This window comes from Nuphar pumila, chromosome 2 (assembly GCF_984573655.1).
Source record: "Nuphar pumila chromosome 2, dmNupPumi1.hap1.1, whole genome shotgun sequence".
Taxonomy (NCBI): Eukaryota; Viridiplantae; Streptophyta; class Magnoliopsida; order Nymphaeales; family Nymphaeaceae; genus Nuphar; species Nuphar pumila.
In genome coordinates, this window is record NC_143250.1 from 128803030 (window position 1) to 128829493 (window position 26464).

The following is a 26464-nucleotide window of genomic DNA, read 5'->3' on the forward strand; positions in this document are numbered from 1 at the left end:
TGTTAGCCGAATGTGTCGGTTGCATTCTGACAACCAAGAACATTTTTATGTTAGTTCTTGACAACCGATTGTGTCAGTTGATACTAATTGTATGTAGAAACTGCTCTAGTTCATGGATGGATTATGGATATGCACAGGTTCGAGTAGTTATCAAATTCCATTTTATTGTTCTGTATGAATGATTATGGATCATGTATTGTCTTATAGAGTGGTATTAGAATTTCTATTAATATTTCCTAAAATTTTCTGTACTTCGGGAAAGAAATTAATTAATGAAACCAAACCACTCAGTTTTGGGCTTGGGCTATCCATGCTTGGGTACGGCTGTCACTAATTAAGGTACATCTGTTTTGACAGCCCAAGGTGGTGGTTACACTCTAACCACACATCCTTATATTCGTTCTTTTTGGACAGTTGAATGTGTCTGATTGAATTTTTGATAAACCGAGCATCTTTGGTTAATATATTGCGCTGTATATGATTGTGGCTGATTGATGTGTTACAGTAGTTTTAAGTCTAGATTTAATTAAGGAAAACTAGATTAAATCATTGAGTTGGAAATGAAACTGTAGTAACTATTGTTTTATTTAGTGTTATGAGTCTGGGTTTTCCAGCATTGCTTATTCACTTGCATGCTATTGGAAACATGTTATTCCATCTATGTATAACATGATGTATTGAGTTGTTTATAGTTTACCCGAGCTTTGAAATCTTCAACTTGACTTTCTTAAACAGGAAAACTTCTCAATGTTCTTAAATAGGAAAGATTGTTTCTAAAGCTCACATGTAATGCAAGTTGATCCTATACACAAAGTATCACGTACATAATGCCCAAACAGAAAAACTATGTAAACATATGAATTATATGATGATATGTTGACAGTTAAATACGTGAGTAATATGTTATTTTATGGATGGTATCAAATCTGAATTCCTATTATTTTGTTGACGATGAGGAAATTTGATTATATGATATCTTGTGTTCTGTCACCAAACTGATTTGTTTTAGGTTGATTAATATCCAAGATAACTTTATATCATCTTATGGACTATATCAAATCTGTTTCAATGTTGAATTAATAACGGATATTAAATTTGAATACATATCTTTTCATTACCTATTATCATGCTTGATTTCAAGTTATTCTATTACCTATTGTTAGACTTGAGTTTTAAGTTAATTTATTTTCCATCATCAGTATTGACCTCAAGTAGTTATTTTGACTGTGACTGGTTTACATGAAATACCACGTGCTTAAAAGGCTTTTTGTCAGAAAATGGATAATTTGAATTGCTTGTATGCAACTTGTTATCTGTGTTTGAGACATGAGGTTGTTATTATTAAGACATATGTAATAATATTAATAATACATCTATATATATATATATAAATATAGATGTATTTACCATAATACCCGATAGGGGTATTATGGTCTTTTCACAAGTACCCAATAGGGGTACTTGTTTTATTTCTTTTATTTTGCTGTTTTTTATTTTTTGTTTTTTATTTTTAAATGTATTTTGGGATACCGAAAAGGGGCCCCACAATGGAGTCGTTGGGGCCCCCAACGGTCACAATTGTGACCGTTGGGGGCTCCCAACGACTCTATTGGGAGCCCCCTTTGGTCTCCCTTCTCTTATAAATAGGGGGAACCCCCCTTGTATTTTGCATGGCTCTTAGAGAGCTCCTCTTCAATAAAAGAAATATTCTTTTATGTGTGTAGCCTTATTATAAGGCCCTTCGTATATCCCTTGGTGGATTTTCTCTCTTGTGCTTGTTTCATTTGTCCGTGTTGGACATTGTGAATGCTTTGGCATTCTTGAATTCTTCCGCATACTTCATTACATGGTATCAGAGCCATACGATCTTCTAAGGTAAAATCGTGTCTCTCTCTACTTTCTTTCTTTCTCACATCTTCATTTTGTAGCAATGGAAGTCAAGATCGATCTATCATTCAAACTCAATGGGAAAAATTACATGATGTGGGCATCCGCAATGAAGAATAATCTCAAAGGCAAGAAGCTTTGGGGTTATGTAATGGGAACCGTTCCGGAACCCCAACTTAAGCTCACAAAGATGGAAGGAGATCAAGAGAAAGCACTTGAAGGCGATGCTCGTCTCAAGGCCATTGAAGATTATAATCACCAAATGGAAGATTGGGAGAGCAACCATGCAAAAATCCTAGCATGGTTTATGAATAATGTCGAACTCAAGGTATGTGCAAATATTGCAAAATTCCGTCGAGCAAATGAAGTTTGGTTTTTTATGAAGGGTATGTTTACCCAAAAGGATCTGGCAAGAGTTTATTTTTTGCAAGAAAAAGTAAGAACCACAAAACAAGGTGACATGAGCATACAAGATTATTATAGTGCTCTAAATCTTTTGTGGGATGAATTGGCTCTTTTAGAGCCTAAATGGGTGGCTATGGAGGATGTGGTACTAAGACAAAAACAAATGGAACAAGATAGATTGTTTCAATTTTTATTTGGGCTTCGTCCCGAATTTGAACGAGTTAGATCCTCACTTCTCCATAGATCTACGTTTCCTCCCTTAGAAGAGGCTATTGCCGAGATTACTCAAGAAGAGACTAGGCATAGCATGGGTAAAAGCATAGAGGAAGTTCTTGCCGTATCTAAACCCGACAATCATGTTAAAACATACAAACCACCTCATTTTGGTAAGCAAGGGAGTGGTGGAAGAAAAATGATTATATGTCATCATTGTTATGAGCCGGGACATATTAAACTCGTTTGCCCAAAGCTAAATGGGGCATTCAAGCCAAAGGTGGCTTCCGTTGAAGAATCATCCACCAAAGAAGATGACGACAAGAACGGGGATCTCAAAGATACTCTTGGACAAATCTCCTTGGCTCTCCAACGAATTCTAAAGGCTACTTCTTCCACCTCCGGTGCCGCCATTGCCTCATCATCACCTCCCGGTACGTATTCTTGGATTTTAGATTCCGGAGCCTCTTTTCACATGACTCCTCATGAAAATGCATTAACCAATGTGCACACCAATTCAAAAACATCTTGTGTCTCTACGGTCGATGGAACTTTTCTCAAAATAAATGGTATTGGAACTCTTGATTCTAAAAATGTTCAAAATTTTCTTGTTCCAAAAGTTAGAATAATTCCTAAATTAAATCTCAACCTTTTTTCCGTTTCTCAAATAGCCGACCATGGATGTGAAATATCTTTCTCAACCCAAGGGTGCTTTGTGCAGGATCTCCGGTCCGGGAAGCGGATTGGGCAAGGCCATAGGAAGGGAGACCTTTATTTTATTGATAACTTAATACTTCCAAATACCTCATTTTGTGCTTATGTCCAAGACAAAAATATTGAAACTTGGCATAAAAGGCTTGGACATCCAAGTTACTCTAAAATGTATCTTTTTCCTTTTGGAAACAAGTTTTGTAAAGAAAAAGATATCAATTGCAAAGATTGCATTTTTGGAAAAATGAAGTCTACTCCTTTTCCTATTAGAACCTTTGTGACAACAAGACCTTTTGAATTGGTGCATTTCGATGTATGGGGACCATCTCCGGTTCTATCCAAAGGTGGTTATTCGTATTATGTTACTTTTATTGATGATTATACTAGATATGTATGGATTTATTTTCTTAACTTTAAATCGGAAGTTTTTAACTTCTTTAAAGAATTTCATGGAAAAGTTCAAAATCAATTTCAAAGTCAAATATCCATTCTTAGAGCCGATTCGGGTGGAAAGTACTTATCAAATGATTTTCAATCATATCTAAAACAACATGGCATTTGTCATAAAAAATCTTGCCAAAGAACTCCTCAACAAAACGGTCTAGCGGAAAGAAAACATAGACATATTTTAGAAACCACTAGATCCTTACTCATTTCTAAAAATATTCTTAAAAGTTTTTGGGCCGAAGCCGTGTTAACCTCCACCTATTTAATCAATAGGATGCCATCTTCAAAATTGAACAATATCTCTCCTTATGAAAAACTTTTCAATATGACACCCGACTATAATCGTCTTCGTATTTTTGGGTGTAAATGCTTTGTTCTTTTACATAAAAGAGATAAATTGTCACCTAAAGCAATAGAATGCGTATTTCTAGGATATGGTGAAAATCAAAAGGGCTATAGATGCTTTGACTATAAGAACAATAAATTATTTGTCTCCAAAGATGTGACCTTTTTAGAAGATGAAAATGGATTTGAAATTTTGGAAAAACCAAATGAAATTGATTATATGTTTATCAATGATCTTTTAGAAGACTCAAATGATGACCTTTTGAGTCATCCGAAAGTTTTAGAAAATACTCATGATTCTCATGATAATGGTGTATCACCAACTAATGGTGACAATCTCCAAGTATACACTCGGCGTGAGGAAGCACAACCTATTAGTGCTTTAGAAAAATTCTGGCGGCTTAATGAACCCCTAGAAGAAACCTCCCTTAGGCGTTCTTCTAGAGAATCAATTCCACCTAATAGGTTTGTCTCATATGAAACTCTCTCATCTAACTATAGAGCTTGTCTAATAGCCTTGCATTCTTACTATGAACCTTCCCATTATAATCAAGCAAAAAATATTCCTCATTGGGTTGAAACAATGAAAGGTGAACTAGATGCTTTCAACAAGGCTAAAACTTAGGAAATAGTTCAACTTCCTCCAAATAAGAAAGCTATAGGATGTCGGTGGGTGTACAAGGTCAAAACAAAAAGTGATGGTTCCCTAGAACGTTATAAAGCTAGATTAGTTGCTAATAGATATTCACAAGAATATGACATCTATTATGAGGAGACTTTTGCCCCCGTGGCTCACATGACAAGCGTTAGAACTCTAATTGCTGTAGCATCATCTAAGAAATGGCCTATATTTCAATTAGATGTTAACAATGCCTTTCTTAATGGTCAGTTGAATGAAGAAGTATATATGGACCCTCCGTCGGGAATTAGTGTTAACCAAGGTCAAACTCTTCGATTATTAAAAGCTTTATACGGCCTTAAACAAGCCCCTAAGGCTTGGTATGATATATTTAGTGCTATCATGTTACAATTGGGATTTCGTTCATGTTATACTGACATTGCTCTTTTTGTTAAACGTGCAGGTAATAGTATCATCTTCCTTCTGCTTTATGTTGATGATATGATCATCACTGGCAATGATGAAAGTGATATTCTTAATGTTAAAAATATGTTAAAACATAATTTTGATATGTCTGATCTGGGTTTTCTCAGGTACTTTCTTGGTATAGAAGTAGCATACTCTCCTCGAGGGTATATATTGTCACAGATGAAGCTTGCTGCAGACATATGTTCCAAATCTGGGATTTCAGATGACAAAAACATGGAGACTCCCGAGGTTATCAATGCTAAACTTCGACTGGAGGATGGAGTTCTGCTGGATGATCCTACGCCCTACAGGCAACTCATTGGCTCCCTCACCTATCTGACTATCACCAGGCCGAAAAGGGGCCCCACAATGGAGTCGTTGGGGCCCCCAACGGTCACAATTGTGACCGTTGGGGGCTCCCAACGACTCTATTGGGAGCCCCCTTTGGTCTCCCTTCTCTTATAAATAGGGGGAACCCCCCTTGTATTTTGCATGGCTCTTAGAGAGCTCCTCTTCAATAAAAGAAATATTCTTTTATGTGTGTAGCCTTATTATAAGGCCCTTCGTATATCCCTTGGTGGATTTTCTCTCTTGTGCTTGTTTCATTTGTCCGTGTTGGACATTGTGAATGCTTTGGCATTCTTGAATTCTTCCGCATACTTCATTACAGTTATATGGGTTACAAATATAGGATGGTGCACTTAGTGACATGCATATATGCTTTGCCTAATGGGCAATATGAATGGATTACCAGATGCCGGTACTTGGGCTATTAGCTTGTGTGCTATGGTAATCAAATGATGAAAACTTAATTGTAAATGTTGTGTGCTTGACTGGTTTAAAGGCACCAAAACATTTTAAGTGGGTCTATGAAATCAATATTACAAATGATTAAGACTGTTTTATAAACCTTGGTAACATGACTAAGGTTGTGATCAACTGCTAAGGTAGTAAGAGGAAGTGGAGAAATGCCCTGAACTTCGGAACAATAACTAAACAATGAAACAAGTTTTTGAGGCTTACCTTGGAGAGGGTAGGTGGTACAAAACTTCGAGGACTTGTGTTGTGTTACGAGCGTGAAGCAGCTCGTTGGTCCCCGTCCTCGCAGTTAGGGACCAAGACTACCTATGTGTCCTAGGTGGTAGTCGCACGTCTTCTGTAGAAGTTAGGGATGCATCCTCTCTTGAGTTGAGCCCTTGGGAGATTCTCTCGGATATTGGTCGCTCCTTTGGGGATTCAGTCTCAGTTAGAATGTTCGGGTTAATAAAATACTCTTGAATAATATACCCCCGAACGTTCTCTTCTGAGATGGTCACCTGTGCCCGTGCGTACCCGCGGGGTAAGAAAATTTAAACACAATTTAGTGAAATTAGGTATCACAGTGAGTGAAAATACTTGAGGTATTGTGTTTATGTTCTTTAACATGTATATTCTGAGCTTATGCCAAATATAAAATTGGGAAATGTGTAGATATAAAGTAGTTGAAGAATTATATGATAGTGTATAGGTTATTGTTATAACGTTTGCAATACACATTCACTTGCTTATTAATGTTGCACACGATGCTTTACTTGCTCAGTTATGGTTGTTGGATAACTATTTACATGCTCATGTATATGAATGTTGGTTTCTGTGGCATAAACTGCTTACTTGTTTAGACATATGTCAAGAATCACCTTTGACACCCATATCACATGCTTGATTCATGATATAACTGCATTTAGAGTTACAGTTTTCCTACTTAGACGTGGTAGTCTAATTCCTATAATTTTTACCATTTTTCAGGTAAACGAGTAGACTTATGAGTGGTTGCGGGATGAGGCATTAGATCGCGATTGTTGATTTACTGTTCTAGTGATTCCTTGGGTTGATGGTAAGTTAAATGTTCATATCATAAGGAAATGAAATGCATGTGTTGAGTTTTCTCTCAAAAGTAATGTTCCGAAATGCTTAACCCTATGTTGGATATTCTTTCCGCTGTTATATATATAAAAAAAAAATCACATCAATTTGGGTTAAAAATTTCGGGGTGTTACAGTTCTTGCAATGCCCACAAATCAAGAAGAATGTGATGGGGTGAATGCCGTTTCTAGGCCTGGGAACAACTTGAGGACATATAAGCCTCTTCATTTTAAAAATCAAAATCAAAGATCCAATGGAGGATAAGGCGGAAGAAGGGATTATAGCAAAATTGTGTGTCACTTTTGCAAGAAACCGGGACACATCAAACCAGTTTGTCCCAAATAGAAGAATTTATTTGCTATGACAACCACATCCCAACCTCAAAAGGAAGAAGGTACATCTACTTCCACAAATGAAGCTCTCTCTCTAAATCAAATTATGGAAGCTCTTCAACCTCTTCTTAAGGGAGCCATTTCCGGTGTTGCCGTATCTACTCTTTCCCCTCCAGGTAAAACTTCTTGGCTTCTAGACTTGGGTGCTTCATTTCATATGTCTCCAAACATTTCTTCGCTTTCCCAATATTCTAAAAGTTTGTCACCATCTTTTGTTTCAACCGTGGATGACACTTCTCTTGAAATTATGGGGATTTAAAACTTTAAAACTCAAAATTTCTTTATTCTCAAAATTAGATTTATACCTAAATTGAATTTGAACTTACTTTTTGTCTCTCAACTCTCAGACCTTGGATGTGACATTCAATTTTCATCTAATAAATGTTTAATACAGGATCACCGGTCCGGAAAGTTGATTGGGGAAGGCTTTAGGAAGGGAGACTTGTACCATGTGGATTCTCTTCAAATCACTAAAACTTCTTTTTGTAATGTGGCCCAACATAAAGACATAAATGTTTGACACAAAAGACTTGGTCATCCCAACATCACCAAGTTATCCTATTTGCATTTTATTAAATTTTTTTGTAAAAGTACTTTCTCTTGTAATGATTGTATTTTTGGAAAAATGAAAAGTATGCCTTTTGAACAAAGATCTATATTTACCACAAAACCTTTTGAAATTGTTCATTCAGATGTTTGGGGACCGACACCCGTCATATCCACATATCCAAGGGTGGCTTTGCCTATTATATGATTTTTGTGGATGATTTTTCTCGATATTGTTGGATATATTTCCTTAAATATAAGCATGAAGTGTTTTCATGTTTTAAATCATATCATATGATAATTAAGAATCAATTTAATAGTAATTTGAAAATATTTAGGACCGATTCCGGAGGCGAATATCTTTCCAATGATTTTAAAAAATATCTTGAAGACTATGGTATTATTCATCAAAGAGCGTGTCCTAAGACCCTCACAACAAAATGGGTTAACTGAAAGGAATCATAGGCATATCATTGAAATCACTAGAACCATTCTTATTTTTCAAAGTATTCTAAATTTTTTTTGGGCCGAAGCGGTTCTTGCTTCAGTTTATCTTATTAATTGTCTTCCATCAAAAAATTTAGATAAAATCTCTCCTTTCGAAACTCTATATAAAAAAGAACCCGATTATAATAGATTGAGAGTTTTTGGTTGTAAGTGCTTTGTCTTTACAGATAAGAATGATAAACTCTCACCAAAAGCCATTCCTTGTGCTTTTTTTGGCTACTCCGAAATCCAAAAAGGGTTTCGATGTTATGATACTAAAAATGATAAGTTATATGTCTCAAGGAATGTAACTTTTTTGGAAAATGATAGTGGTTTTGAAAAGAATGAATCTCGCTTAGAAAATGCCGATTACTCCTTTTTTTTTGATCTATTATCTAAAGATGATGATATCTCTATTGATGATGAATCAACATATAACAGTGACAATGAAGTGGTTGAAATCAACAATAACTCTAACCCTACCACCTCTCAAGAAGAAAATATAACTAGAGATCCTATCACTTATACTCATATAGATAGACGCACCTTTAGAAGTGCTATTGAGAAATATAATGAACCTAGCGAATCTATCTTCCCACATGATTCAAACCCTAGAAGAACTCCCTCTAGATTTGTATCTTTTGATTCTTTTTCTCCTAAATATCGGGCTTGCTTAAGTGCCATTCACTCATATTTTGAACCAAATTTTTTTGAAGATGCCAAACGATGTGTTGAATGTAGAGAAGCCATGGAAAGTGAACTCAAAGCGCTTAGGAAAGCCAACACTTGGGAATTTCAAACGCTTCCCAGTGGAAAGAAAACTATAGGATGCCGATGGGTGTTCAAAGTCAAAGCCAAGAGTGATGGATCTCTTGAGAGATATAAAGCTCGGCTAGTAGCTAAATGGTATAGTCAAGAATACGGGATTGACTATGAAACAACATTTGCTCTAGTAGCTCGTATGGTTACTGTCAGATGTCTCATCACCATTGCTTTCATTAGAAAATAGAATATTTACCAAATGGATGTCAAAAATGCCTTTTTAAATGGTGATCTTAATGAAGAAGTCTACATGGATGCTCCACCTGGTATGAAAATTCCTAAAAATAAAGTCCTTCGTCTTCGTAAAGCTCTTTATGGCTTGAAACAAGCTCTCAAGGCTTGTCACGATAGGTTTAACAATGTAATGATTGAAAATGGTTTTACTTCATGCTATACTGACACTGCATTGTTTGTTAAGAAATCTAATGCAGGGATTGTTAAATATGTTAATAACATGTGATGATGTCAAAGAAATCAATAACATTAAATCTATCTTGACCTCAAGATTTGAAATGTCAGACTTAGGATTTCTAACATATTTTTTGGGAATTGAGGTTGCCTATTCTCACAGAGGCTATTTTTTGTATCAAACTAAACTTGCTTGTGAGATTATTGACAGATTAGGAATCATGACAAAGTCTGTGAAACTCCAGAAATAGTAGGTTCAAAGATAAAGATTGATGATGGGATTTTCCTAAAAAATTTCACACTTTACCGACAACTGGTTGGATCATTAACGTATCTCAACATTACGAGGCCTGATATTTCTCATGCAGTACATGTTGCTAGTCAGTTTCAACATGCACCTACTGCAGTTCATATGAGCGTCATTCTCCGCATCATCAGATACATAAAGGGTACAATAAACAAGCGGGTATTTTTATCTTCTTCTGAATTGAATTTAATTGCTTATACTGACTCTGATTGGGGTGGTGATCCAAATAACCGTCACTCCACCACTAGTTTTTGTATTTTTTTAAGAAAATTATTAATTTCTTGGAGATGCAAGAAGCAACAGAAAGTATCGCTTTCATCCACCAAAGCTAAGTATAGAGCCATGTCATCTACCACCATGGAGTTTAATAAGACAAGTGAGTTTCCATCAAGGTTACCGGACTAGGAATTAGAAGTGAGAAACAAAATTAGAAGCATAAGCGAGAAATAAGGTATTTTATAATTTATAAGAATCGGGAAGTGAGAAACCAATTTAAAAGCGAAATAGAAATAAAAAATAAAATAATTTGGGATCGAATATGATTCAAAATACTAATTGAATGGGGGAGGGGATGGAAACTAAAATAAAAATGACTTCTTAAATTTTATGATTTTATATTGCAAGAATTGAATTCTTTTCAAAGTCTAAATACTATGGTTACCAATACAAGGAAAGTATATGGGAAGTGAGTGAGAAGCGTGAAAAACACTTGGAAAACGTGAAAAGAAGCATGAGAGAAGCACATAGGAAGTGTAACGACCCCAACTCATACCACTGAAAAATGCAGATTTTTTTTAAGAACCATTGCAGAAATATTCTCAGAGACCCGAGGCCTTTACAATTCCACTCAACATTGAATAGCTCAACCAACCACAAGGGATCTTACACTTATCATCCAAACCATAACAAACCAAATTTTATTAATTAAGAAATAATAGTCATGAGACAATTGCATTAGAAATCAGAGGCATAGTAAGAAAAAAGTAAGGAAAAGCAGAACCACACTGTCCCTCTGTGAAGCTGTCTACCAAACGTGTAACACTCGTAGCTCTCTTAGAAGCGAGTCGCTTTACTGATCCCCTGCGGTTGCGAAAACCACAAAAGTAGGGGTGTCAAAAATATGAGAAATTCTGTGTACGAATCCCTCTAATGAAATAAATGAGCATAAAGAATACATATAAGAATTCATGCAATAATTTAGAGAAAATGCATTTAGGACAGATCCATAATTTAGGCAAGCATGTAATTAACATGGATCAATTGCTAAACAAGAGAAAACATCTTATATCAACAAGGAACATTAACCGAGCATTAAAGACATGCTATTATGCGAAAGAAAACACATATCATGCATTCCTCCATATATCATAAGTAAATATGCATGATCTAGTGCATAGCAGGAATATGCATGACTTTAGTGTAATGCATGAGAATTTCGTTGGGGCGTTCTCTACTGAGCGACGCAGTGTACTCTATAGGCCGAGAGGCAGTGATAAATGGCCAAGGGTTGCTAGGTCATCTCCCAGGAGCGCCGGGTCACACCAGTGCCCGAGTGTGATGTCAAATAGGCAAGGGTTCCCTCACTTTATTGGACGGGTGAAGGTAAATACGATAGTTTAAGACCATAAAATTAGGTTAGCCACTTGGAACATAGGGTCTTTAACTGGTAAGTTGGTAGAGTTAGTAGATGTTATGTGTAAGAGAAAGATTGATATTTTATGTTTACAAGAGACCAAATGGGTAGGTCAGAAGGCAAAAGTGATAGACCCTTGGGGATATAAGATTTGGTATACAGGAATAAATAGGAATAGGAATGGAGTAGGGATTGTTATGAGTCGTGAGTTTATAGATAATGTAGTTGAGGTCCGTAGGAAGGGTGATAGGATTTTACTTATTAAATTAGTATTAGGTACGAATATTATTAATATTATTAGTGTTTATGCACCTCAAGTAGGTTTAGATGATTCCATTAAGCGTCAATTTTGGGAAGATTTAGATGGAGTAGTACAGGGGATATCTTATGGAGAAAGGCTTTTCATCGGCGGTGGCCTTAATGGGCAAGTAGGCATTAGTAAGGATGGATTTGAGAGTATCCATGGAGGCTATGGTATAGGAAAAAGAAACGAATGTAGAGAAAGGATTTTAGATTTTGGTTTGTCCTATGATATGATCTTAGCAAACACTTGGTTTAGGAAGAGGGAGTCTCACCTAGTAACATTTAAAAGTGGGGTTAATACGAGTCAGATAGATTTTTTCCTACTTAGAAAGAGAGATAGGGGTTGTTGCATCGATTGTAAGGTTATACCGAGAGAAAGTGTAGCTACACAACATAGAGTCTTAATTTTAGATCTTAGAATTAGACAATGTCGCAAAAGGGATAGACATAGGATAGATCCTAGAATTAAGTGGTGGGCACTGAAAGGAGCTAAACAATGAATGTTTGTAGAGCAGGTAGTTAAGGACGCTGATTGGTGTCTCGAGAAGGATTCAGAATCAATGTGGAATTAAGATAGTGGGTTGTATGAGAAAGGTGACTAAGGAGGTATTGGGTGAGTCTAAAGGCGGTGCACTGCTAGGTAAGGATACATCATGGTGGAACGAGGATGTAAAATTAGCTATTAAGGTTAAAAGAGTGTATTAGAAATCTAAGTAAAAGTCATGATAATGAGAATTTGTAAAAGTATATGATAGCAAAGAAGGAAGTTAAGAAAGTAGTTCGAAACACGAGGGATAAGGTATATAAGGAGGTTTATGACAAGTTGGATACCAAAGAGGGAGAGAAAGATATTTATAGGCTTGCAAAGATGAGAGATAGGAAATCGAGGGATCTGGGTATGGTTAGATGCATCAAAGATGAAACTCAAAGGGTTTTAGTCAAAGATGAGGAGATTAAGAAAAGATGAAAAGATTATTTTGATAAGCTTTTTAATGGAAGTCATGCTCAAGATCTTGGAGACTTCTCCATTCCTTCTCATGAGATGAATCGTGACTTCATGCGCAAGATTCAAAAGAAAGAAATTGCAGAGGCTTTAAAAAAAATGAAATCAAGAAAGTCAGTTGGACCAGATGGTATACCTATTGAGGCTTGAAAATGCTTGGGTGAGAATGAGTTAGAATGGTTGACAAATCTTTTTAACAAGATTTGGCGGACAAATAAGATGCCTAAGGAGTGGAGGAAGAGTACTTTGGTGCCTCTATATAAGAATAAGGGTGACATACAAGATTGCACAAACTATCGTTATATAAAACTCATGAGTCATACTATGAAACTTTGGGAGAGGGTGATTGCGCATAGGTTGAGTATGGTTGTCATGATATCGGAGAATCAATTTGTTTTTTTACATGGAAGATCAACTATGGAAGCTATACATCTTCTTAGACAAATTATTGAGAGATATAGAGAGAGGAACAAAGATTTGCATATGGTTTTTATTGATTTATAGAAGGCATACGATAGAGTACCTAGGGATGTTCTCTGGTGGACAATAATGAAGAAAGGTGTTTCTCTCAAGTACATTAGTATAGTTAAAGATATGTACGATGGAGTGGTAACCAATGTCCGCACTTGTGGAGGGGTGACAAACAATTTTCCTATAAGAGTTGGGTAACATCAAGGATCTACATTAAGCCCTTTTGTATTTGCTATAGTGATGGATGAGCTTACGAAATCAATTCAAGAAAATGTGCCGTGGTGTATGTTGTTTGCTGATGATATTGTTTTGATTGATGAGTCTAGAGCTGGGGTTAATGCTAAGTTAGAATTATGGAGACAGACATTGAAGGCAAGAGGTTTTATGTTGAGTAAGAGTAAGACAGAATATATGGAATGTCGGTTTAGTAAGCAACACAGTAGTGATGAGAGTGAAGTGAAGCTTGGCGAGCAAGAAATATCGGTGGATGACTGTTTCAAATATTTGAGATATATCATTCAAAATGATGGAGAAATTGATGAAGATGTAAACCATAGAATAAAGGATGGGTGGATGAAATGAAAAAGTGCAACTGGAGTGCTGTGTCATCGTAGAATGCCAGTGCGGTTGAAGGGTAAGTTTTATAGGACGACAATTAGGCCCGCTTTATTATATGATACGAAATGCTGGGCTGCCAAAAAAATGAGTGTAGGTGAGATGCGTATGCTTCGATGGATGTGTGGAAATACAATAAAAGATAAGATTCGAAACGAGGAAATACGTAAGTAGGTAGGCGTTGCATCCATTGAAAATAAGATGAGAGAAAATCGTTTACGGTGGTTTGGACATATTCGACGAAGGCCTAATGATGCTCCAGTTCGAAGGATGGACAAATGGAAAAGTATATTAGTTAAAAGAGGTCGAGGTAGGCCTAAGAAGACTTGGATGGAGATGATAGGAAAGGATATGAAGGCTTTGAACTTCACCGAGGACATGACATTGGATAGAAATGATTAAAGGAGAATGATTCATGTGGAGGACCCAGAATGATTTTCTTTTTTGGTTCATATCGCCGACCCCAATTGTTTTGGGATGAAGGCGTAGTTGTTGTAGTGGAATGCATGAGTAAATTATTATTTTTTATTAGAATTTTTTTTTTCATAACTCCGCCTGTGTAGTTATACACTGCCGGTCCCAAGCCCGGATAAAGGAGGAGGGTTGCGGTAGGCCTGTGACAGCCAGCATAAAAACTTTGTCATATCCTATGAAAATGAACCAATATGAGAATTTCGTTGGGGCGTTCCCTACTGAGCGACGCGCTGTACTCTCTAGGCCCGGAGGCAGTGATAAATGTGCAAGGGTTGCTAGGTCGTCGCCCAGAAGCGACGCGTCACACCGGCGCCCGGGTGTGGTGTCAAATAGGCAAGGGTTCCCTCACTTTGTTGGACGGGTGGGGGTAAAGAAGTTAGTCCAAGACCATAAAATTAGGTTAGCCACTTGGAACATAGGGTCTTTAACTGGTAAGTTGGTAGAGTTAGTAGATGTTATGTGTAGGAGAAAGATTGATATTTTATGTCTTCAAGAGACCAAATGGGTAGGTGAGAAAGCTAAAGTGATAGAACCTTGGGGATATAAGATTTGGTATACAGGAATAAATAGGAATAGGAATGGAGTAGGGATTGTTATGAGTCGTCAGTTTATAGATAATGTAGTTGAGGTCCGTAGGAAGGGTGATAGAATTTTACTTATTAAATTAGTATTAGGTACGGATATTATTAATATTATTAGTGTTTATGCACCTCAAGTAGGTTTAGATGATTCCATTAAGCATCAATTTTGGGAAGATTTAGATGGAGTAGTACAAGAGACATCTTATGGAGAAAAGCTTTTCATCGGCGGTGACCTTAATGGACATGTAGGCATTAGTAGGGATGGATTTGAGAATATCCATGGAGGCTATGGTATAGGAGAAAGAAATGAAAGTGGAGAAAGGATTTTAGATTTTTGTTTGTCCTATGATATGATCTTAGCAAACACTTGGTTTAGGAAGAGGGAGTCTCACCTAGTAACATTTAAAAGTGGGGTTAATACGAGTCAAATAGATTTTTTCCTACTTAGAAAGAGAGATAGGGGTTGTTGCATCGATTGTAAGGTTATACCAGGAGAAAGTGTAGCTACACAACATAGAGTCTTAATTTTAGATCTTAGAATTAGACAATGCCGCAAAAGGGATAGACATAGGATAGATCCTAGAATTAAGTGGTGGGCACTGAAAGGAGCTAAACAAGGAATGTTTGTAGAGCAGGTAGTTAAGGAAGTTGATTGGTGTCTCGAGGAGGATTCAGAATCAATGTGGAATAAGATAGCGGGTGGTATGAGAAAAGTAGCTAAGGAGGTATTGGGTGAGTCTAAAGGCGGTGCACCACTAGGTAAGGATACATCATGGTGGAACGAGGATGTCAAATTAGCTATTAAGGTTAAAAGAGAGTGTTATAGAAATCTAAGTAAGAGTCGTGATAATGAGAATTTGGAGAAGTATATGATAGCAAAGAAGGAAGCTAAAAAAGTTGTTCGAAACGCGAGGGCTAAGGTATATAAGGAGGTTTATGACAAGTTGGATACCAAAGAAGGCGAGAAGGATATTTATAGGCTTGCAAAGATGAGAGATAGGAAATCGAAGGATTTGGGTATGGTTAGATGTATCAAAGATGAAACGCAAAGGGTTTTAGTCAAAGATGAGGAGATTAAGGAAAGATGGAAAGATTATTTTGATAAGCTATTTAATGATAGTCATGCTCAAGATCTTGGAGACTTCTCCATTCCTTTTCATGAGATAAATCGTGACTTCATGCGCAAGATTCAAAAGAAAGAAATTGCAGAGGCTTTGAAGAAAATGAAATCAAGAAGGGCAGTTGGCCCAGATGGTATACCTATCGAGGCTTGGAAATGCTTGGGAGAGAAAGGTTTAGAATGGTTGACAAATCTTTTTAACTTGATTTGGCGAACAAATAAGATGCCTAATGAGTGGAGGAAGAGTACTTTGGTGCCTTTATATAAGAATAAGGGTGATATACAAGATTGCACAAACTATCGTGGTATAAAACTCATGAGTCATACTATGAAACTTTGGGAGAGGGTGATTGAGTCTAGGTTGAGGAAGGTTGTCATGATATCGGAGAATCAATTTGGTTTTATGCCTGGAAGATCAACTATGGAAGCTATACATCTTCTTAGACAACTTATTGAAAGATATAGAAAGAGGAACAAAGATTTGCATATGGTTTTTATTGATTTAGAGAAGGCATACGATAGAGTACCTAGGGACGTTCTCTGGTGGACAATGATGAAGAAAGGTGTTTCTCTCAAGTACATTAGTATAATTAAAGATATGTATGAAGGAGTAGTAACCAATGTCCGCACTTGTGGAGGGGTGACAACCAATTTTCCGATAACGGTTGGGTTACATCAAGGATCTGCTTTAAGCCCTTTCCTATTTGCGATAGTGATGGATGAGCTTACGAGATCAATCCAAGAAAATGTACCGTGGTGTATGTTGTTTGCTGATGATATTGTTTTGATTGATGAGTCTAGAACTGGGGTTAATGCTAAGTTAGAATTATGGAGACAGACATTGGAAGCTAGAGGTTTTAAGTTGAGTAAGAGTAAGACTGAATATATGGAATGTCGGTTTAGTAAGCAACGAAGTAGTGATGGGAGTGTAGTGAAGCTTGGTGAGCAAGATATACCGGTGAATGATTATTTCAAATATTTGGGATCCATCATTCAAAAGTATGGAGAAATTGATGGAGATGTAAATCATAGGATAAAGGTTGGGTGGATGAAATGGAAAAGTGCTACTGGAGTGCTGTGCGATCGTAGAATGCCATTGCGGTTGAAGGGAAAGTTTTATAGGACGACTATTAGACCCGCTTTACTATATGGTACGGAATGTTGGGCTGCCAAGAGACATCATATTCAAAAAATGAGTGTAGCCGAGATGCGGATGCTTAGATGGATGTGTGGAAATACAATAAAAGATAAGATTCGGAACGAAGAGATACGTAAGAAGGTAGGTGTTGCACCAATTGAAAATAAGATGCGAGAGAATCGTTTACGGTGGTTTGGACATATTCGGCGAAGGCCTAATGATGCTCCAGTTAGAAGGTTGGAGAAATGGGAAAATATATTAGTTAAAAGAGGTCGGGGTAGGCCTAGGAAGACTTGGATGGAGATGATAGGAAAGGATATGAATGCTTTGAACCTCACCGAGGACATGGCGTTGGATAGAAATGATTGGAGGAAAAGGATTCATGTGGAAGACCCAAAATGAATTTCTTTTTTGGTTCATATCACTGACCCCAATTGTTTTGGGATGAAGGCGTAGTTGTTGTTGTTGTTGTTGTTGTAGAATTTTTTTTTTCATATGCATGTCCATATTAAATATACACAATTTAAGTTTTTTTTTAATTATCGTTGTCTGCGGATACACCAAACGGGTAAAATCCCTGATGTCAAGTTAGGTTCCTAGGGTAGCTTAACACACAATTTGTATTTTATTACTGGGTTCCAAACTTAGTCCTCGACCGAAATAACCTTCGGAACATTAGACTACTCATCTAATGTCGGGGACACCAAGGACTGCCATCCACAAGTGCCACTTTTCTTGGTATACCAAAACAAAAGTTGTGTCTACACACCACCTCCAGGCAAAGTGGCAGACTTTCCCTAAAACCGTGTCCAGAAGAAAAACCTCAATATCGGGTTTAGGGGCACAACAACGCACACAAAGTTTTAGTAGCCTCACGATTTTTTCAAAACTGCAATGTCCAAGATTTCCAAACTGTCGAAGGGACACCAAGGAGAACGTAGATTACACTGTTCCTTAATTTCTTTTATATTGAGATTAATTGCAATTCAACATGTATGATTAGCAACATAAGCTTGCAACTCAACATGCGAAGCTCTTTACGGGACCACAACCCGTGGCAACATAGAATATAGCCGTAGAACGTTATTGTCATATTTGATTTTTGCAAAGTGTAGAACTAAATAAAGAGCATCATGTACTCAAGTTCCACACAACCCAGAATGATCCATTTGATTGTCGATGCATTCATATGCAAAAATCACGATGAAACAGGCCACTATATATTACCTTCAAATGCTTTTCGATACATATTTATGTGTGCAATTTGTAACGTATGTATGGAACAATGATATACTTATGCATGTGTATGAGTTCACATAGTCATGATAATTGTATGCTTTCATTCAATACACGTGTGCTGGACAAATGCATACTTTCATTCAATACACATGTTCATGTTAAAGACATGCTTTCATTCGTGAAACTTCTCAATTTAAAACAGGTGGACATTCAAGTAATGGTGCATGTGCAAAATACATCTATTTATGGTATGCAAACACATAAGATACAGTTATTACGTTGATTTAGTATGATACAACAATTACAAGAAGGTGTGACAAGTCACTCTTTCTTGACTCGATTCATCTCTCTCTAGCTTGTGTCCCTCTCTCTTGACTCGATTCTTTCTCTCTCACGAATCCCTACCCCCTGACTCGCCTCTCTCAAGGACTAGTCCCTCTCACTCGTTCTTGTATGTTGGTCCCTTGTGGTATGACTCAATTCAGTGGACCAAGGCTGAAACCAAGGCCCATCTCAACTCGGCATGCATAACTCCGAATCCACGATGGTCTTGACCTTCCAAAGCCTAAACCGTGAAGCCTTGTCCTTCCTCAGCTGGACCAACCACTGTAGCAAACCCTCACTTACTTACCTAAGCCTTAGTGAGTCGTTCCAACCCTTTCCTTAACCCCAAACCTAATTATCGCCCAACCCAAACCGTAGAGCCTTTGGGTATGAAATTTGGACCCAATACACTTTAGGGTGTCTAGTGTCTACCCTCCGAAAATCAAGATTTATTGAGCTCTCTACAAAGAGAACTCGATTTTACAAGTTGACCTGTCTGTTCCCAAAATTCAGTCTGACCCATCCTGTCCTGTTTGTCTCCTCACTTGTCCAAGTCATATCTCTCTCTACCCGTGTTTCCTGCCCCTCAAATTTGAACCGTACTTAGTCCAAGGTGTCCAGAATGATCCCCCAAAATTTGAGATTTTTCTGTGGTGGCTATTGGGCAGACTGATTTTTCTACTGAAACTTGTTAGAAGCCTGCACCCTGCCTACATGTTTTGACCATTGACCTAGATCTTCACCCAACCGAGCCTACCCACTGCCCAAAAATCCTAACCTAGGCTCAGGAGCGCATCAAGTCTTGAGCAGGACTTACAATAGCCAATAACATAGTTATTTCCTCAAAAACCATTGGAGAGTGATAATATGCCAACACATGTAACAATCAGTATTCTGGGTATATCCACAAAGAAACCTGGTCCAAAACATTAACATTAGCAAAAGCTTGTAACCCTAGTTCCCAAGAGCCATCCAATTCTCAAACACACCCAGTAAAGGCCAATATGACATGAAAGGATTAAAACGAATCCTCATGAAAAAGACTCTTAAGGATGACCTTCCACAGTTCTCTATGAAGCTACCCACGAGTAGTAGCCAAGAGAATAAGAAATGGGTATCTACCTCAGAAGGCTTCAACCCATGGTTGCCAGTTGAGGAAGCGGGAGCAGGAAGCGATACGGGAAGCGAGGCACTTTCAAAATTTTAGGAAGCGGGGAAGCGTGGGACCACTTAGGAGCGATTCGGGAAGCGTCTCGGAAGCGACCCAGGAAGCGTCTCGGAAGCGAGGGGGAAGCGAAAAAAATAAAAATAAAAAATAAAAAATACAAAAAATTTGAAAAAACAGGGGAAGCGAGGGGGAAGCATGGGGGAAGCGTGGGGGAAGCGTGGGGGAAGCGCGCTTCCCATTAAAGGGAAGCGCGTCCCCCATTAAAGGGAAGCGCGCTTCCCAAAAAAGGGGGACGCTTCCCCCCACGCTTCGGAAGCGCGACGTTTCGTGCTTCCGAAGCGCGCTTCGGGGAAGCGCGCTTCCCCTTTTAGCTAGGCGCTTCCGGTAACTCTGCTTCAACCCACCAGAAAATGTTTCAGACAGGCTCTATAATAGAGGGGAAACACCTTCTTAATGACCCAAACAATAAGCCCCAACTGAGACTCCAGCTAAGCACTTCAATTGATTTGGGGCTGGTGGAACTCAACAGGTGAATCCCGAGATACAGTGCCTGAAGAAACGGATGGAGCCCTAGTCACCTTCCGCCAATTCTCATTTGCCAGCCACAGGGTTGGAGCGTCATCGATTTTACCCTTTGCTCTAATGCTATAAGTTGAGAGCTAGTTCAAAAGGAAAGTGAACAGTAAACAGTTAGTCACCCTGTGTTATTGGGTTGCCCTCTTTCTCTTTATATAGAAGATGATAGAATGGTCATAAATGTCAGATGGACAAAACTGTCCCTGAGAAAAACCCATAAATACATGTAAAAAAAATAAAAAGTGACCATACTACCCCTGAGTGCTCATTACATACAAGACATTTACATTTTACCACTACAGGGACACACACAGGTATGCACCAGCAATGGGCACATTGGGTTTTTATGGTTTATTTCACTCTGAATGCTGTAACATTAATCTCTCCATCATCCCATGCTTCATCGTGCTATTGTACCTTGTTCATGAAATAATATCTTGTAATCAAGCATAAGCTCACAGATAATGAGCTGAGGACATGTATTTTCTGTTTCTGTCCTTAGTAAAATATTTTGGGTGGAAATCCACTCATCTGTTCCTGACCTTCACAAACTTTGCCTTTATATGAAGGCAATGCTTGTGTAACACTAAAGAATATCTTAAATTGATTAAATGCTATAATCAGTATAAGATTTTGGACTTACACTTGGATTGATTTTCTTTGTCAGGAAAGCCTTGATTCTTATTTGCAAGATAAGGGTGTTCCAACAGATATTGTTTGTTGTCTGCAACATTTGCAGGTTATTTGATGAGTTCTATCTATTTTCTTATGGTCTTTTTTCCCACTCTTCTTCATTTTTATTGTGACTATTCAAGCATGAACTTGTATGCAGCTCTGTTTTGAGACTGAGAGACGAGCAAGGAGCCTACTTCGTAATGTATCATCCTTGTTGAAGCCTGGAGGTTACTTTTTCGGTATTACTCCTGACTCATCAACAATATGGTAGGTCTTATATGGTCTGACATGCAGGTGTTTGATGTTGAAGTGTTGGTTTTCTCTTTTATGAAATCCAAAGTTTGTTATGAGGTCTCATAAGAACCAAAGTGTCAGGACTAAAGATAAATAATTTAGAGTCTTATGAAACCCATCAATTGATAAATATGGACATTTGCTCAGTGCAACTTTTTTTGCAAGCCTCATCATCACTGTGACCAACACAGCATGGTACACTTCAAAATTTGCATTCTTGAAATTCAAAGCAAATGTTCACCTGTTTTTGACTGATTCTTCCCCAAGTCAATTTGTTGCTAGCTTTTCTCTTTTTCTTCTGATAGAAAGCAGAAAGCTAACGTGTGAAGCAATGTTTTTTGTAAAGATTGGCTGTTCTCTCTCTCTCTTTCTCTCTCTCTATATATACATGGTGTGTTACGTCTGAATCAAGGAACTGTGTTTTGAGGTAAAGGATGTGCTCAAGAAGAGACTGCCCATGTCTGTATATTTGGTCAGGTTGCCCATGAAGCTTCAGGTTAACCACTTTGTAGCCCCATTTGGTTGAATGATACACTTAGGATATCAAAATCTTGAGATTGATGAACCATAAAGGATAAAGAAGTCAAATATGAAGCATGACCTGGGTTATAACTGGCATTGCAAGCACTTGGACGAGGCCCTCTAGTGCTGCCTGGAGGTCTAAACTGATGAAAACAAGGTGGATACTGCTCAATAGGTGATGTTAAAATATGTGTACTCGTACACATATATGTATATATATATATATATATATATATACATATATGTGTGCAATACCCGATAGGGGTATTTCTGTCATTTTGTATTAGCTACATAGTTGTTTTTAGTAAACAACTATTTATTTGTTTTTAGAATTAGTTTATATTTTTTATTTTTTGGTTTTATTTCACGCAAGTGGGCCCCCCACATAGATTCGTTGGGGCCTCCAACGGTCACAAATGTCACCGCTGGGGGCTCCCAACGTCTCTATGGGGAGCCCCTTTTGGCCTCTCCTTTTCCTCTCTTCTTTGTGCATAAATAGGGGTTGCTCCCCTTGTATTCTTAATGGCCTTTAGGCCCTCATTCAATAAATTATGTGCAACTTATGCCTCTTCGTAGGCTTCTTCTTATGTCCCTTAGTAGACCATTGTGTTATTCTTCATTATGAGGTTATGTTTGTCCAATGTTAGACCTTATGAATGCATTATGCATTCTTGTAATTCATTTCCGCATACTTTCTAACATGGTATCAGAGCAAGGTTGTGATTGAGTTGCTCTTTGGTGCATCGGGAAGCGTGTTATTTAAGAAATGTTAAGAAAAATGTTGTAGTTTTCTTGTTCTCTCTCTTTTCTTTCTTAAAGTTATTTGGTATGTATTCTTTTTCGATTAAGTATCATGCATTATAAAGAAATATCTACTTCCTTAATAATCTATACGTATGTTTTTTTTATTGTTATATTTTTTATTTCAAAATGTATTCTTTTCTCATTTAGTACTTGTGTTTTTCGGTTCTTCATTAAGCCTTTGCTTTTGTGTATATCACATTTAATATATCTTAAAAACTCTTAAATGATAATTATTTAGATCGGTGAACTTGTTTGTTAAAAACTAAATATATGATTGTTTAAAACTTCCTTTAATAGGTCGTTAATCGTGTTTATCGTTCAAGCATAAGTTGATGTCAATCTTGAATTCGTGTGTATGACTTTAAGAGTTTTTGTGATTTTATTGTTGTTTTTTAAATTTTGCATATGATTTAAAGCTTTGTATTAATGGACATCTTTGAATTTAAATTTTTATCAAATAACTTTGGTACTGTGAAGTTATCTATTGCATATTTGTTTAAAAGCATGAATTTCTTATGTATGGGAAGTTTTTTAAAGAAAGTTGGGTTGAGATTGAAATTCTTTAACATATAAAAGCTTGTGATAATATACATACTTTTCTTGTCATTAGTAAAAATATGTTTTAGAGATTCTTCATGTGGTGATATATGAATAGCTTTAGTAACTCTTGTGTATGGAGTTCTTCCATTTGGAGTTAAGTTTTTATCTTTCTTCTTTGCTTTACATACTCATTGTTCAGTGTTGTGTGGTTCTTATTGTTAAATACTACGTGTGAGACTTCTACGGTTCTTATAAGAAGAGTGTTTGTTCTTGTGAAGATCCTTCGAAGTTTCGAATTGTTCTTTTGGAAGTTTTGTTGTGGGCTTTTGAAGGTCTAATTGTAGAATTCCAATCCCTTCTACAAGCTTGATCCTTTAGTTTTAGTTTTTCTCCTAAATATTACAAGTTTTACAAACTTATCCTTTTTTGAAAATCTTTCCGCAAGAGTTTCATATTTTACCACATCTATTAAAGAATGCCCATATTGAACTAAATTTGTTATTTCAAGATATTGTCATTCGACATCTTGTATTGCATAAAATTGCATCTATTATCATTTAATTGCATTTTATATGTATCATGATCAAGGCTTTGGGATTATAGCCCAAGCTTCTTTCTTAAATCTTATGACTCTTGTGTATGCATTCGTTTCCAAGAATATTGTAATATTGTTCTTAGTACTTTGTGCACAAGTAGTTAAGACTTGATTTGACTCTTAGATTATTCCAAATCCGTTCTTACACATGACATTACTTAAATATTTCATGTCATTGCATAATAAACCTTTTTAACTTCTTTGAAGAATTGATCATGATTAAGCATAATTCGTGTTTATGCAAAATCGTTGTTATAAAAGATATTGTTGTGATTGATTATATTTGACCTTTGATTTGATTTTTTCAGATCGACCCTCTTTGTAAAATCACCTATTTGGAAAATGATTTCCCTAAGTGTTCATTGCCTTTTTATGGCATTTATATTTATCCATCACAAGTTGTTATATGATGCATCAATCCTTGTTGGCCTTATTATTGTTATATTAGAGATGTTTGTTGAGGTGAGTTATGAGCACCTCGTGTTATGTCATTTTAGATTGTCAACTTGTAGTTTGACTCTAAAATGACTTGTTATGTGATCTCTAATTATGAGTGTGTCACTCGTTTATTTTTGTCCATTGTTTCTATGGATGCTCTTAATTATGTGTACCTGTGATGGATGTATGAAGTTTGAAACCTTAAATGTTTTAAGGTATATTGAAATTAATGTTTTATTTGTTAAATATTTGTCATTACAAGTCTTATTGCCTCAAAAGTCTTCTCCTTTTTATACCTATTATCTAAGTATCATCATATGTAGACAAGATTTTTTATTACACCTTTGTGTGTTGGTAGCCCTTTGTTGGCTTTGTTCTCTTGGTCTAGTAGCTGAACACACTTGTCTTGAGTGTTATCATATGTAAACAAGACACGTTGATTCACACCATGGTGTGTGATTTTAGTCCATGTTGGCATTTGTGTCCTTGTTCTAGTCGCTGAGATGTATGCCCATGGTTGTCTTCTTTCACTCATTTCAAGTGCCATTTTATGTAGACAAGAGATGTATTGTGTTTTAGCCCATGGTTGGCTTGATACTCTTGTTCTACTAGCTGAACATATTGTTAGAAAGTATGCAAAAATAATTACAAGAATGCATAATGCATTCATAAGGTCCAACATTGGACAAACACAACCCCATAATGGGGAATAACACAATGGTCCACTAAGGGACACCACAAGAAGCCTACGAAGAGACATAAGTTACATAAACTTTATTGAACGAGGGCCTAAAAGGCCATACCTTACATGGGGGAATACCCCTCTATTTATACAAAAAGGTGTGAGAGAAAGAGTGAGAGAGAGAGAACATTTGGGCCCCCAACGGTCACATTTGTGACCGTTGGGGGTCCAACGACTCCTTTGGTTGTGACCCCCAATGCAATGCATTAAATGCATTTTACAATAAATGAAAAAAAGGAAAAATAAAATGTAAAATAAAATACATGTAAAAGATGTAAAAAGACTAAAATGCTCCTAATTGGCAAAATTACAAAAATACCCTTTATCGGGTATGATGAGATAAATACATATATATGTATGTATATATATATATATGTATATATGATTACATATATTTTAACACCCCCTCTCAAAATTTGCGTGGGGATAACGAGAAGTTTGAAGATACAAAATGAGGGTTCCAGTCTTCAAAAAAATCTTCAATGAAAGTCACCAACATTATAGAACATGAAAGAACTTTGCATCTGTCAGCCTTTAACTGTCTTTAATGATCATCCCCAAGCTCCTTTCACGATGTATCATAGATGCTTCATTCATCCCATCTTGAAGATCCTTTGGAACAAGCCAAAAGAACTCCATGTAAAAAGTACCTTTGTATCTTAATCAAATAAGAGAGATCAAAAAATGCATAATAGACCATAACATTGATTAAGAAGGACAATGATTCAAAATATAATTTATGCATTTTGATTGAGTATTTATGCAAAATCACGAATTAACCTTAAACTTTGATAAAACACACTAAGTTTTTGAAGAAAGATAAGTGCACAAAGGCCACACTAAGAACATTTGACCAAAAATATCTCCAAGAACCATGTTAAAATGCCTTCAAAGATGTGCACTTCAAGCACCAACACCACAAAGGAATACGTGTGCAAAGACACACCAAGAACACTTGAGTAAAAGTACCAAAGGTACAAAGGGGACACCCACAAATGCAAAAGATTGAATTTCTTAGAATAGGTGAGCACTAAGGCTCCGAAAATCATTCTTACAAAGGGTTTTATCAATATTTGGAAGTAAGGAGTGTGTGCACGGAGAACACTCACAAGTGCACAAAGACACAAAATATGGGATTTGTATTAAGATCAAGTAAAAAATTTCATGTATTAGAAATATATTTAAGAAGACAATAAAAACAAATTGCTCCCAAGGGAAGTGTACAAGAGCATACGAAAGAAAGCATGTTTA

At 36.8% G+C, this 26464-nt stretch overlaps 1 protein-coding gene across 2 annotated transcripts in view; it reads left to right on the forward strand.

The window, feature by feature from the left end:
- Positions 1 to 26464, forward strand: part of LOC149847083 (S-adenosyl-L-methionine-dependent methyltransferases superfamily protein) — a 164680-nt gene that overhangs the window by 26450 nt on the left and 111766 nt on the right. For both annotated transcript variants that reach the window (XM_089996802.1, XM_089996803.1), the window contains exons 4-5: positions 21271 to 21342; positions 21436 to 21545. In XM_089996802.1, coding sequence (XP_089852928.1) covers positions 21271 to 21342; positions 21436 to 21545 — 182 coding nt within the window. The remainder of the gene's footprint in view (positions 1 to 21270; positions 21343 to 21435; positions 21546 to 26464) is intronic.